The sequence below is a fragment of the Lolium rigidum genome, chromosome 3 (genome assembly GCF_022539505.1).
Source record: "Lolium rigidum isolate FL_2022 chromosome 3, APGP_CSIRO_Lrig_0.1, whole genome shotgun sequence".
Taxonomy (NCBI): domain Eukaryota; kingdom Viridiplantae; phylum Streptophyta; class Magnoliopsida; order Poales; family Poaceae; genus Lolium; species Lolium rigidum.
Genome location: NC_061510.1, coordinates 411442888 through 411458836, shown reverse-complemented (window position 1 = coordinate 411458836; position 15949 = coordinate 411442888). Strand labels below are relative to the sequence as shown.

General features: G+C 43.6%; 1 protein-coding gene across 1 annotated transcript; it reads left to right on the top strand.

The window, feature by feature from the left end:
• The first annotated feature begins 5329 nt into the window (after window positions 1-5329).
• Window positions 5330-12740, top strand: LOC124697865. The gene is made up of 4 exons (XM_047230397.1): window positions 5330-6110; window positions 6162-6919; window positions 12159-12378; window positions 12469-12740. The coding sequence occupies exons 1-4, from the start codon at window positions 5330-5332 to the stop codon at window positions 12738-12740; spliced, it is 2031 nt and encodes a 676-aa protein (XP_047086353.1).
• Window positions 12741-15949: the final 3209 nt, after the last annotated feature.

Here is a 15949-nt window from a genome sequence, read left to right as displayed (position 1 = left end):
TCTCCATACCTAGTTCAACCTCGTTACCGACAAGTACTCTTTACTCGTACGGTGGTATGTCATCTCTTGTGACCTAGTCACATGCTTGCAAGCTAATCAGATGATATTCGACCGAGAGGGCCCAGAGTATATCTATCCGTCATCGGGATGGACAAATCCCACTCTTGATCCATATGCCTCAACTCACACTTTCCGAATACTTAATCCCATCTTTATAACCACCCATTTACGCAATGGCGTTTGATGTAATCAAAGCATCCTTCCGGTGTAAGTGATTTGCATGATCTCATGGTCGAAGGACTAGGTAACTATGTATCGAAAGCTTATAGCAAGTTGAACTTAATGACTTGATCTCACCTAATGATATGATCTTGTTAGTAATAACATCCTATGTTCATGATCAGGAAACCATGATCATCTATTAATCAACAAGCTAGTTAAATGAGAGGCTTACTAGAGACTCTGGTTGTTTACACAACACACATGTATCAATGTTTCCGGTTAATACAATTATGGCATGGGGTGTAAACATTTATCATGAACACTAAGATATAACAATAACTATTTTATTATTACCCCTCGGGCATATCTCCAACATAGATGTATCCATGATAATCAATATGATTTTATCATGTCCAGAGCCATTCATGGCCGCTTGGCTTAGACTTTTGAGTATCCGCATCTTAGCGATAAGTCCAAAAGGAAATGTGTGATCATTAAGATTGACTTTGAGAAGGTTTTTGATACTATTTAACACCATGCAATTTCGGAAATTTTGAAGTGTATGGGATTCCCTCAGCCTGTCATAAGAATTGGTCAAGAGGTTTTATCCTCATGTTCTTCCTATGTGCTTGTTAATGGAGTTCCTGGAAACAATTTTGCATGCAAAAGGGGAGATAGACAGGGTGATCCTTTAACTCCTCTCCTATATGTGCTTGGTGGGGAGCTCTTGAAGAACATTGTCAATTTTGCTTTCAGGGAGGGGCTTCTAAGATTGCCACTACCAATTGATGGTGATTTTCCAATAATGCAGTACGCAAATGATACCATTATAGTGCTGCCAGCAGAAGATGATCTTTTTTTTGGCAAGTAATTTTTTTATTTATTAGATCATAAACAAGTTACAGACAGTAATGTGCAAGAAAGCACATTGAGGGAGCTGATAACAGCTCTTACTGGACACTGAGAATGTGGATGCCTAATACCTGCACAATTGAACTTACAGGGACCTGAAGATTTAGAGTTGAGAGTGTCATGTGCTTCCTTATGTGAGTACTATTATTTTCTCTCTTTATCTTGAAGACTCTTGCATCTCTGCCCTGAGTATGATATATGAACTCCATGAGGTTTGGTCTTATTGTCCAATGTCCTGGGTGATTTCTTGGATCTCTTCTTCTTGCAGCATCAGCAAGGATTTGACTGTCTATTAGGAAATTGGGTTCATCCATATCTAAATGATTGCTAATATACGCAGCTAATTCCATTGCATGGGCCTCCGCTTGAAGCGCTGAAGTTGGTGGTGGACGCATGCACCAAGATAGTATGTTGATCTGGTCCCTCCCAATGGATGTAGATGCCAAGACCCGCCTTTTCCTTGTTTGTGGACCCTGCAAATATAGGAGTGTATTTGCACTTCCAGGCTCCATCAGTATAAATATTTGGGCTCTTGGTAACCCTAATTCAAGTCCGGTTCCAGAGAGGATCTTCTGGAATTCATTTCACCTGCAACAACATAGTGTTTTGCTCCCGCGTTCGTCTGGATATCTTTTTCAACCTGTAATGCTTTTTCCATGTAGAGAACCTGCATAGGACTTAGGTTTTTTCTGTTAAAAAGAAGATCATTTCTAGCTTTCCATATGGACCACAAAATAGTGAGAGTTTTTGGTAATGCATCATCACTGTTATAGTTGGAAAGGATGTAGTGCATAGTATCTTGTACTTGATTAATTCCAAGCTGGACTAATCCTTGCACTCTTAGTCCTAGAGTGGAGGCAAACCAGACCGCATGACTGAACCTGCAATCAAAGAACAAGTGGAAATCGTCTTCCTTTTGACCACATCTAGTGCATTTGTGGTTAATATGATTTGATCTTGCTGCTCCTTTCACTCCGGTAAGAATGGCTCCTCTGATCAGTCTCCAACCAAACACTTGGATTATTGGTGGTATACTGTCACATTTCCAGATTTGCTGCATTATACTTCTTTCTTGCACAGAAAGAACATGGCAGGGTCCTGCATTAAGACCATAGAACGAGGGACTAAAGATTTGGTAAGCACTTTTAGAACTACATATCCCGTTTGAAGTATATTTCCAAAGTAACATGTCGTCAGTATTGCCTTTGCAGATCGGAATATTGGCAACAACATGAGCTTTTCGAGGACCAAAAAGAGTAGAAAGTAAAATTGTATTCCAAGTTTTAGTATTTGGGATCCAAAGATCAGCTACCACGGAAGGATAGATGAAATTGCTATCTTGAATGTTTAAGTGGTTGTGAATATCTCTCCAAAAAGGGCACCAAGGAGTAGTCCAAATACAAGTGTTACCTTTTGAGAATTGATAAGTAGTAGCATCAATGAGGTTGTCCCTAACTTTGAGGATGGAAGTCCAGAAAGCGGATTTAGGAATATTGGGATTAGCTTTCCAAAAAGAGGTATTGTGAAAATACTTAGCCTTCAAGATTTTAGTAGTGTTGCTATCTGGAAGAGTAACTATTTTCCAGGCAGCACTTAAAAGAAGCGCCTTATTGACTGCCTCTAAATTTCTGATGCATAGACCACCTTCCTTTTTTGACTTGCATATTTCTGTCCAAGATTTGAGATAAATGGGTTTGTTCTTGTTGTTTGGTTGGTTTCCCGTCCACCAAAAGTCCCTAATCACTGCATTCATTTTTGCTAGAAGCTTCTTGGAAAGCAGAATATTAGACATGTAGTAAACCGGCAAAGAGGATAAAACTGATTTTATGAGAACTAGTCTAGCTGCATGTGATAATTTATTTGCTTTATAGCAGCTAAGCTTAGATTTTAACTTCTCAAGAATAAAAGCATAAGTTGCAGCTCTATTTCTAGCAGGTAAAATAAGAGGATGCCCAAGGTGGATAGTTCGACAATTCATTTCTTCAACTCTGAAAAATTGCTTAACTAAATTCTTATGCTCATCATTGACATTTTTACTGAAAAGAATAGAAGATTAGACCAATTGGGAGTCTGACCTGAGCGCTTGCAGAATCGGTTGATTGTATTCCAAATAGTCAAGGCTTCATTTCGAGTCGTTTGTCCACATACTATTAGATCATCTGCAAACATGACTGAAAAAACTGGAGGAGAGTTTGGTCCCAATGTTACGCCCTGGAGGTTTCTTCTCTGAAGTTCTTCCTGTAACTCCAACGCTAATTCATTTATAGCCATCACAAAAAGGTAGGGGGAGAGAGGACATCCCTGCCGTATGCCTCTCTCTCCTTTAAATTTTCCATGATGGTTACCATTAATAATGACAGAGAAGATAGAGTTAGAGATACAAGCTTTAATAAGATTAATAAAGTGATTACTAAAACCTTGTTCGTGCATAGTCATGACAATAAAATTCCATTCAAACCTGTCAAACGCTTTGGCTAAATTAATTTTAAGCATGAACCCTTCCTGCTTCCAAGAGGATAAAGAGAAAGAGTGAGTGATTTCTTGAGCCACAATAATATTATTGGGAGATCCTTCGTCCTTCAATAAAAGCTTGTTGAGTATAGCTCTCATTCCAAAAAAACAACTTACTACCCAACCTCAAGACTTTAGACCTATAAGTTTGTGCAATGTTATCTATAAAATTATTTCAAAATCTTTGGCTAACCGAATTAAACCTCACCTTCCCAACAATATAATTGATGCCAGCAGAAGATGATCAGTTATTATTATTCAAAGAGATGTTGAATAAATATGCTGGGTACCGTGGATTAAAAGTCAACTATCATAAGTCATCCTTGATCCCCATCAACAAGGTGCTAATCGCATGGCTTTGGTTTTTGATTGTCAATTGGGGTCTATGCCTTTTACTTACCTTGGTTCACCCATGGGGAACCACCAAGCCATGTGTTAGATATTTTTCTCCAATTATTCATAGAATTGAAAGAAGGCTTTCAGCTACAATGTCTTTTCTATCTTATGGGGACAATTTGATTCTATTCAATTCAGTGTTGTCATCTCTCCCTACCTACTTCATGTGTACTTTGGTTATCCCCTTGGGAGTGATTGAGATAATTGACAAAGCTAGAAAAAGATGTTTCTGGAGGAAAGACAAAAATAAGGAGAGAGTGAATTCTTCGGCTACTCGGGATATGGTTTGTAAACCAAAGAACAAGGGTGGACTGGGTATTATACTTTTGCAGCTCCAAAATAAGGCCTTGTTACATAAGCATCTAGATAAGTTCAATAATAATGTTGATGTGCCATGGGCAGGGTTTTTTCTCGGCCGAAATTTCCGAGATTCCAGCGAAAACCAGTTTTACCGGATACCAGCGAGAAAACAAATACCGAACGAAATTTTCCGGTATTCAAATAATTTGGTCAAATTTCTATTTTCTAGATAAATTTTAGACGAAATAGTGAATTGGTTTGATAAATCTCGGCCGGTATTTCCGAGATTTTTGAAATACCGGAATACCGCTACCCACCGGTATTTTTTGCCTACCGAGAAAAAAAACCTTGGCCATGGGTAAAGCTGATCAAGGAGGCTTATTATTATGACATTGTGCCTCATGTTGAGGCGTTATCTGTATCTGGGTCCTTCTTCTGGTGGAGAGGAGTGATTAGTTTAGTGGATTTGTGGAGAGCAATGACATTATGCAAGGTTGTCTCTGGCTCCTCTATTTTATTATGGGATGACATGTGGCAAGATGATATCCTATCTGTAAAATTTCCAAGGCTGCACTCCTTTGCTAAAGATAGACTAATCTATGCTAAGGAGTTTTTGAGTTTATCAGTTGTACACGATGCTTTCTGTTTGCCCTTGTCTGTGGAAGCTTATGATAAATATAATCAGTTACAGGATATCTTGATCACTTAGTCTAGTGATCTTGACACCCAAATTCTTTTTAAATAGTAGAGATGATAGAGAAAATAAAATCATGGCGATTTTAGGTACACGGAGCAATAAAGATTGAGATGAGAGTGACGGCGAAGTTATAGGGAAGTAAAGATTTTAGGAACACGGGACATGAAAGCTTTGTTACCAAGTCCGACACAAAACAGTATAACAGCCCGTCCTCTCCCAGCGCTAGGATATATACCCCGCCGGCCGCCACCTCAAATCGTATTCTTCTACTTCTGCACGATCCACCCATCGATGGCTGGTGAAGGCACGAGCAGCAACAGCCGGCTTAGGATCTATGGTCCGGACAACCTAGGCATCGGGGACGACGAACAGTCGGCGGACAGAGATCTTCGCGGCGGGATCCGGAGCGAGCTCCTCGCCAAGATCCGACGCTGCTACGCCGGGGCGAAGCTCGTCGACGTCGGCTTCTGCTTTGGGCTGCTGGACCCGCGCCGCAACATCGCCGTCGGCCAGGCAATCGCCTGCGCCGACAATTTCCTCCCCACCGAATCTGTGGAGGTGGAGCCATGGCGGCCCTTGATACGGTGCATCTACGAGCGCTCGCTCGACGGCCTCGTCGCCTTCCTGGTCGCGCTCTTTCCCTACCTCACCAACTACAGGGCCATGTGGTACCTCAACATGGCTGATTCGGATCCCCTCGTCGCCGCCCGCTTCGTCATCACCCACCGCGGGATGGAGCGGACCTTCGGGTTTACGTCCGACGCCACCGTGGCCGCCGTCGAGACGGCGCTCCGCTGTGCCGCCGCCGCCGCCCAGCACCCCAACCCGCGCCACTTTTCGCTAGGCTGGAGGCTACTGTCCCCTTCTCTGCAGGAGCTGTCACGCCCCTATGTTACCCAAGACCCATCTGACCTAATCCACATCATGTCGCTTCTTCGTCACCAACAGCGGCCTCCCGTGGCTCTCAGCCTGGACAAAATGTGGGAGCTAGCCTCCTGTCGCCTCCTCAAGCTCAATCTTCCAGAGATGAACCCACCGGCAGTGCCAAAGCGGAGGATGACGATTCTGAGGCGCGCCTCTTGTGGCCTCCTCAACCTCAACCCTCCTCCAGCTATAACAACAGACACGTTCCCACCAGTGCCGCGGCAGACACTCAGGCGCATGCTTCTCACCACCATCCATGGATACTACCTGCAGGCTCTTGCCAGGCTGCCCAAGGACAAGCTGCGGTCGCAGTACCACCACAGCCTGCTCCACGCCGGCCACTGCTACGGACCGCTCGACCCCGTCTCCAACATCATCCTTAATACCCTCTGGTACAGCCAGGCCTACCCTCTGACGCTACAGAAAAAAGTGGAGGTCGAGGCCATCAGCACCGAACCCCTGCTGCGGATCGCAGTCCGGTCTCTATATGGCCTCGTCTCCTTCCTTTGCACCCGCTACCCTGCCCTCACGCCGGGTGAAGCCCTGCGCCGACTACAGGCGGCTGCGGCAGATCTCCGTGTTGTTCAGGACGATCCAACCGTACTTGACAACTATTCCGGTGCACCGGTACCTGTGGAAGAAGCCTACGCGGCTGCTGCCAAGGCCGCATACCACCCCAAGCCGTGTCAGCAGGCAGAGTTCCTCGGACCATCAAATACCGTGTTGTCCGCCTTCTCGCAAGTCCTCCAGCTTGATGATCCTGGCAAGATCCACCAATTATTGCTGTCTGTTGTTACTAGCAGCAGCAAAATTGCAGAAGAAACAAAAAACATCAACGTGTTAAGCCCCTGGGATTACTCTTTTGTAATGACAATTGTAGATGACTTCTGGAACCAGCACAATAGAGCCGTGAGAATGGTGAAATCTGCAATCGATGTGTACAGCCAGCAGCATGGGGTAATTGCTTGCTCTTAATTTTTTTTTTTTTTTTTTTTTGACAGGGAAACTGAAATCTATTAACCAGACGACGCAGCTAATTCGCTGGCCACCAAATCCGATACAATCGGAGGAGCAACATCAGCCCATCCGACACATTCATCTTCTGCCCTAAGACCATATTGAGCCAAAGTGTGAGCTATGCTGTTACATTTACGGGGGCAGAAAATAAAATCAAAGCTATCAAAAGCAGCAATGCAATTGCTTCTAGCTTCACGTAGAATAACTCCAATCGCCGAGAGCTCATGGCTGCTAGTATTTAGCGCTTGCACAAGCGTCAGCGAGTCTGATTCAAACACAACCCTGTGCAAACCAAGAGCTTCTGCTCCCTCAATTGCCGCAACGCAAGCTTCAGCTTCTGCTTGCAACGCATCGTGCAGGTGTCTCAGTTTTCCTGCTGCAGCTGCAACAAATTCTCCTCCATCCGTTCGCGCCACAAAGCCCCATGCTCCCGATGCGGTGGATTGGTGGAAAGCAGCATCGAAGTTTACCTTGGTTAAGTTCTCCTTCGGCCGCTCCCACCCTGACCTCGAGCATGCTTCATTGTTACTTATTGGCGTCTCGGACAAAACCCTCTTTACCCATGGAACAAACTCCATCACGTGCCTCTGAACGACATGACAGACCTGCTCTGTCGTCCTCTCCAACTCGCCTGCGTTGCACTTGTTCCTTGTCGTCCACCAGTCCCAAAGCATAATCAGGACCAGGTTTTTGCGCTCCTCGGGCAACTCTAAAATTTGCTCCAACACTGCCATCGGCCCTTGTGTGTCTAGGAGGGAGAGGCGCACATCCTCGATCAGAAGAGCCCGCCAAACCTGTCTAACCTTCTTACATTTTAGGAAAAGATGTCCTCCGTCCTCATCCATGCGGTAACACATAGGGCACCTCGTGTCAAGATCAATTTTCTTTCTTTGAATGTTCAAGCGAGTTGGAAGACTATTGCGAGCTAGTCTCCACAGAAAAATCTTGACCTTTCCCGGCAACTTTGTATTCCACAACTTCTTCCACAACGGATGTACAGCTTCAGGTTCATCTGACGAAGCAGCCATCCCTCCTTTTTTATTTGATTTCAAAAGCATGCCTAGGTGGTAGGCAGATTTAACGGAGAAAACACCCTTTTTATCAGGATGCCAAGCTACACTGTCCTCTGTACCACTTCGAACTGGAATCTTCAGAATCTCCTGTACATCCTCATTGCAAAACAAACCTTGAAGCACATCCACATCCCATTGATTTGAAACCGGATTCAGAAGATCTGACACCTTTAGGTCCTCGTCTAGATCGTCAGGTGTTCTTGGTTTACGTGTTAGACCCCTGGGTATCCACGGATCACCCCACACATCAATCTGCTCCCCTGTCCCAACTCGCCATATCACGCCCTCCTTCAGCAGATCAAGGCCATGCAAGATACTTCGCCAACTATAGGAAATTCCCGCTCTTGGTGTTGCTTCCAGAATCGAAGAGTCTGGAAAATACAACGCCTTTAGCACCACACAACATAAGGAATCAGGATTCTGCAGTAACCTCCAGCTCTGCCTTGCTAACATAGCTAAGTTAAACATATGTAGATCTCTGAAACCCATCCCACCGTCCTGCTTTGCCCGCGTCATAGTTTCCCAGCTCACCCAATGACACTTATTTTTGTCATCTTGCTGACTCCACCAATATCTGCAGATCATAGTACTAATCTCATCACACAAAGCTTTTGTGAGATCAAAGCAAGACATCGCATAGGTAGGTATCGCTTGGGCTATTGCTTTAATCATGATTTCTTTGCCAGCTTTTGACAGAAGTCTCTCCTTCCAACCTTGAATGCATTGCCAAATTTTCTCCTTTAGGTAAGCAAACTCTTTGGTTTTTGACACACCAAGATGAACTGGAAGGCCGAGGTAACGCTCATTTCTTGATTCTCTTTGAATTCCAAAAACGTTGAGAACAGCCTGTTTAGCCCCCTGAGATGTGCCTTTACTGAACATAGCCGAAGATTTTGTTGCATTGATCATCTGTCCCGAGTGGGCTTCATACAAGGCCAAAACTTGCTTCAGACTTTCAGCACTATTCACATTTGCCTTCATTATAATGAGAGAATCATCTGCATAGAAGAGATGGTTGATCGGTGGTGCACCATGACACAAGCGTACCCCTTCAATGTTTCCATCATCGTGTGCCTTATTCAGTAACACTGACAGACCTTCAGCACATATAATGAAAAGATAAGGGGACAAAGGATCCCCTTGGCGTAGTCCCCTCTCAGGCACAAACGGATTCATCAAGTTTCTGTTAACCTTGATGCGATATGAGACCGTCTTGACACACTTCATCACCAACTCGACCCACTGCGTTGCAAAACCCATTTTGATCATCATGCCTTCCAGAAAATCCCATTCTACCCTATCGTAAGCTTTGCTCATATCCAGCTTTACTGCCACTAAGCCGTCACGCCCTCCTTTCTTGCGATGCATCATATGCGTGATCTCATATGCCAACAAGACATTATCTGTGATCATCCGTCCAGGCACAAATGCTGACTGTGTAGGAGATATTATGTGTGGTAAAATAACCTTCAGTCTGTTTGCAAGAACTTTTGAGATGATCTTGTATAGAACATTGCAAAGGCTAATTGGACGGAACTCTGTAATTCTTTCTGGAGAATTAACTTTAGGGATCAACACTATTGTTGTCACATTCCATCCCTGTGGCATTGATCCTCCATTCAAAACCTCAATAACTTCATCTTGAACTTTCGGTCCAATCATATGCCAAAACCTTTTGTAAAAAATTGCAGGCATACCATCCGGGCCTGGAGCCTTTAGATCGCCAATAGAATCAAGAGCACCCTTCACCTCCTCTTCTGTAAACTCACGTGTTAAAGATGTGTTCATATCCTCGGACACTGAGTTGGGGACATGACATAAGAGATCGTCATTCATGGTACCTGCAGAGGACGTGAACAAACTTTTGTAGTGGTTAGTGATATAGGATCCTATCTCTTCCTCCTTCTCCAAAACTCCTCCCTCCTCTCTCTTTAATTTTTTTATCCAATTTGTCTTTCTCCTTTCGGAGGCAACAGAATGGAAGTAGCTTGTATTGCGGTCGCCAAATTTCAACCAATTTGCATGTGCCCTCTGCTGCCAAAAGGTGTTATGTTGGTCCTCCAATCTACTAAGTTTGAAACGAAGAACCTGCTCTCGTGAAACATTTTGCTGAGTTATTGGACCCCTTCTACATTGTTCCAGCGCCTTTTTTGCTTTCTTTATTCTATTTTTTAGCTCTCCCAAGACCTCCTTGTCCCAAAGCCATAACTTTGCCCCAACATGCTTCACCGCCTCTGCCACCGAGCACTCCCCTTCTTCAAATGCCGAGTTCCAAGCCTTTTCTACCACCTCGACACAGTCCTCCTCTTGTAACCACGCAGCCTCGAAACGGAATGAAGGCTCCTCCCCGGTACTGCGACTAGGCATCGCTTGTTCGTTTAACACTGCAGTGACTGGCCGGTGGTCCGAGTGGCGATGATCCCCATTTATTATTTTGTACAAAGGGAACAAACACCTCCATTCCACATTCGCCACAGCACGATCAAGCCTTTCTCTTATATATCCCTCAGCTACATGCCAATTGTTTCTCCATGTGAAAACATCCCCAACAAAACCCAAATCATGTAAGTTAGTATCCTCCAAGGCCTTCCTAAACGCTTCCATGCATCCGGGGGGCCGAGGCAGCCCACCTTCCTTCTCGTGCTCAAAAAGGATCTCGTTAAAATCTCCCATGCATAGCCACGGCAAGTCAGATTGACCATGCAAAGTTCTAAGTAGCCTCCAAGTATTCTCCTTCAAACCTTGTTTTGATTCCCCATATATGCCCGTGAACCTCCACTTAGTACCATTTTGCTCGACAACATCAACATCAATGTGGTATCTTCCCTTCCAACGCAGCCTCACATCAACTCCATTGCGCCAAAAGAGAGCAAGCCCTCCACTTCTCCCCTTGCAATCCATCACAATCATGTTTGGCATGTTCAACATCCACCGGAATTTCTCCATTTCTTTCTCAATCAATTTTGTTTCTGACAGAAAAAGAATATCGGGTTCTTCCGCCTTCACGAGCTCCTGAAGGCCTTGAACCGCCGGCTGGTTCCCAAGCCCCCGGCAGTTCTGAGAAGAAATTTTCATTGATCCCCGCAGGGCTGTTCCGGCAGCCCCGCGATCTCATGTTTGTTTGTGTGAACAATAGTACACATTCTATCCCTCTGCTTGTTTGTGATGATATCTTCATCGATCTCTGTCACATCACCATTGTTGGCACGAGTTTGTACCAGCATCATGTTTGGAGCAACCACAGTCTTTTGATCTGCTCCCATGGTGTTTGCACGATACTTGCTTCTCAATAGAGTACTGTACTGTGCGCCTTTGAAGAGAGCAGGTAGAGGCGGGAGGAAACGGCCATCCGTAGGCTGAAGAAGGTCTGTGCTGTTCCTAATCCATGGCCACTTCAAAGTTTCAAAACAGATACTGTCATTGGCATGTCCCGTGGAGATAAACAGAACCCAATTGATCCATAGCGTAGACCGAGTTTTATGTCTCTTCTCCAAGTTGAGGAGAACGAATAGCCCTTTCCTTTTCACTATCTCCACAACGTGGTCAGCAGGTCGTGGCTCCCAGGCTACGATCACCTTCTCTGATCCTTTCTCTATAACAACATGAGAGAACTTTAAATCCTTACCTTGCTCGGCTCCGCAAAAAACCGGTGACCTCCTGGGCTGGGGCTCCGTTCCGTATTCCGTCGTGATGGCTACGATCGGCCAGGCGTCCGCCTGAGAGTCCATCGGAACACCATGGGCTGCAACGGGCGGCACAGGCCTACGCAGATCCCCATCTTGCGACGCCTGAGACTTCTGCGCTGGAGGTCCTTCAAGGATTTGGCTCGATCTGGAACGGGCGAGGGCCAAAAATTTTGGGGGATTTTGTGTTTTGGTGGAGAGCTTCCTCAATCTCTCCCTCCACTCCGGTGGGAGTAGGGGGGTAGGAAGGGCGGCGGGATTACGACGGGATTCTGGGGTTCGATCACTCAGTTCAACCATAGGATACCGTGGGGAACCTCTTGCTCTTAATTTTACACAGACTAGCTTGCTGAAACCATATTAATATATATCTTCTGCAAAACAATCAGTAATAATTAACAACTTGCGTTTCTTTGTTATTAGGTACCCAAATACGAGCTCCATGTTATCTGCGGTGTCAATGAGTATGTGGATGCCCCTGTCCTGGTGACGCCATTTGAAAACATGTACCGTTGCTCCCACATCAACTTCCTCGCAACCCGAACCGCAGGCACACGTCCAGTGTTGTTCTTCGCCGAGTGCCGCAACGACGGCTCTTGGGTGGGGTTGTGCTGTCCTGTGGCTGTGCCACTTCCAGGCGCTGGTATGCTATTTTGATTGTGGCTTACTCTCTATCATCAGTTTTTATACCATCCAAAAACTATATAATAAGTTGGTTAATTCCATGTGGCAGAGCAAGTCCGTTGCCTTTACTGCGAGTGCATGGGGAGCAGGATTGTGCACCCGGCGGTAAAGGAGGAGAGATTCCGTGGGCGTACCACAGAGTTTGAGAAAATGTTGGGCGGAGATGAAGTATATTCACAAGGGTACCGCAACAATGACATCATCTCTGGTAGCCATAAAGAAACCTTGTGGGTGGATTATCTGGAGGAGGACCAGATATACGGCGATTACATCTGCGACCATAGTAAAGTCGAAGAGAAGTTCCCAAGGGACTTACTTTAAGACATGTAGAGTTTCTGCTACACAATGCCTTGTATCTCTCTCTAGGAATTAGATAATGAGGAGACAAAGCACAAGGTTTGCAACCACAGGAAGATGTATTTCCTCAAGAAACACTACACGACTTAGCACACTAAATTCTTGTTACATCATCAAAGCGTTACTCTAGAGCTTCATTGTCCACAATTATTATTAGTAGTAGTAGTATTATACGAAAGTAATTATTCTGAGTATAATGGAGCATGTGCAATTATTATTAGTAGTATTATATTAAAAAATGATATAGTCCACAGAACAACATTATGAAATTATCCTATTTATATTAGAAAGTGAGATGCCATTGAACAACATTTCTGGGTTGTAACCTAGCAGTATTTCAGTGCTTAGAGGATGAAGTATTAGCTACATAGTACTTTTCAAGTCCTAATTATTTTTTAGAATTGTGTAGTAGCATAGTTTAAAATGTTATAATGTTACGGTGCACATGGATGCCCATACTTCACCGGAAATTCAATTCGGCTCCCGGGTGCATATGCTCCCTCTATCAAAAAGTTATATTTCGAAATATCGAAAAAATTTGACAAAAAATTCTACATGTACATCTCCACAATATACGTACGTTCGTCAAGTTTCGCGAGGAACCAATATGTTTTGTGGTCTGTGTAAAAAAGAGAAAATTTATCTCCTGAAAAACCTTATTTTCAGCATTGAATTTTTTCTTTTTTACACACGTCACACGACAAGTCGGATTTTTATGAAACAACTTTGTGAGCGCGTAGCACGTGAAGATATACGTTCGAATTTTTCGTTTCAATTTTTTAAAATTTCAAAATGCATGCAACATACATTTCAAAATAAAGGGAGCATATGCTCCCATGTGCCAAAACACCATTCCCATACTTCACCATACCTTTTCGTTTTAGCCTTTCTGTTGCAATAAATAAGACTAGGCCTGTTCCATATGGCACTATCAGGTAACCTGAATATGTAGTACAGATGTCCATCATTCCCGTTTGTACTAATCCAAGAAAATCATTCCCCTTTGAAGTTTGTACTGGACAGAATTATTTTTGCATACAACTATGGCAGCTGCCACGGTGTATGAAATGACACCCATGCTCAATGCATAAACTCCCATATTCGAAATATCTGGTAGTTAGGTGGTTGATACAACCTCTGTTTAGTTTGTCTAGATTCATATGTATCTAATAAATAAAACGCATCTAGATACATGCGAACCTAGACAAATTTGAGTCACTTAGTTCCGAAGGAAGGGAGTAAATGCAATCGCATATGGGATAACTCTGTCCAATTTACATTGTATTGGCTGGAAACTCTTATATGAAGTTTACTTAAATGTTTAAACTTGATGCATCTAATTGAAAGGTTATGTCATACCATAAAAATAAATGGAATTTCTTATGAATTATTATTTCTCTGTTGTTTTGATCCGCCGAGGGGAGCAATCTCAGGGAAGAAACAGGCTCTTGAAAGCAAGTCAGAATGTGATAGCCAGTCTTGATGCAAGTGAAGTGGCAAATCTTAAGGTATGAGGCGAATGAGATCAATTCTATACCTAATTATGTAATTTTTTAAAAACTGAGAACAAACGTTTTTCTTTATGATGGGTGAATTTATTGTGTGTGTAAAATTTCTGGATGGTGTCCGACAAGGAGTCAGCTCGGCGGTCTGCGGTGGGGAGGAACCAAACACAATTAACTGACCTTGAGTTAGAATTGCTGTCATTGTTGACATTTGTGTCATGGATGTTGGTTTAGATTGCTACCATTTGTATCGTGCTTGTAAGTTGGTGCCCCTGCCATTCTTTCTTTGATATTTGATTGTGATGATAATTATTACTTTTACACAGACTAGCTTGCTGGATCATATATGTAAATATATATCATTTGGCAAAACAATCTGTAATTAACAACTTGCTTTTGTTTGTTATTAGGTACCAAAATACGAGCTCCATGTTTTCTGCGGTGTCAATGAGTATGTGGATGCCCCTGTCCTGGTGACGCCCTTTGAAAACAAGTACCGTTTGCTCCCACATCAACTTCCTCGCAACCCGAACCGTAGGCACGTGTCCAGTGCTCTTCTTCACCGAGTGTCGCAACGATGGCTCAGGGGTGCAGTTGTGCTGTCCCGTGGCTGTGCCACTTCCAGGAGCTGGTATGCTATTTTGATTGTGACTTACTCTCTATCATCAGTTTTTATACAATCCAAAAACTATATGATAAATTGGTTAATTCCATGTGGCAGAGCAAGTCCGTTGCCTTTACTGCGAGTGCATGGGGAGCAGGATTGTGCACCCGGCGGCAAAGGAGGAGAGTTTCCGTGGCGTAACATAGAGTTTGAGAAAATGTTGGGCGAAGATGAAGTATATTCACAAGGACACCGCAACAATGACATCATCTCTGGTAGCCATAAAGAGACCTTGTGGGTGGATTATCTGGAGAAAGACCAGATATACGGCGATTACATCTGCGACCATAGTAAAGTCGAAGAGAACTTCCCGAGGGACCTATTTTAAAATTTGTAGAGTTTCTCCTACAAAATGCCTTGTATCTCTCTCTAGGAATAGTAAGCTAAGGAGACAAAGCACAAGGGTTGCAACCACAACAAGATGTATTTCCTCAAGAAACACACGAGTTACCACTGTAAAGTCTTGTTACATCATCAAAGTGTTATTCTAGAACTTCATTTTCCACAATCATTATTATTAGTAGTGACATTATATGAAGGGTCTCTCTAGAGCTCAATCTACTGAGAATTAGATTAGAGCTCAGTAGATTGATGTAAGGATATTTTCATATTCTTTTCAAACTTTAAAAATATACAACATTAACAAAAAATCAGATTTAAAAAAAATTAGATAAAAAATGTTTTTTGGAAATATAATTATTTAAAAAAAATAAAGAAAAAAAAACAAGAGAAAAAAATGAAAAAATACTATAACCATTTGGACCGGCCCAGCTTGTGCGGGAGGGTGTGCGGCGTCCCGCATCTACCTACCAGGTCGGGGCATGGCGAGAAACCCCGTAATTAGTGGTGCTCGTTGGTTCTTCCACTTGGACTAGATCAAATGTACCATAAATTGGGTCTCTGTAGCCTTGAGCATCTTCCAAGTGGTGGCCCATCTTGGGTGGCCCCGTTGAAGGTCAAAGTTGTTGGATAATTAGGCACAATTTTCATGATTAATTCCAGAA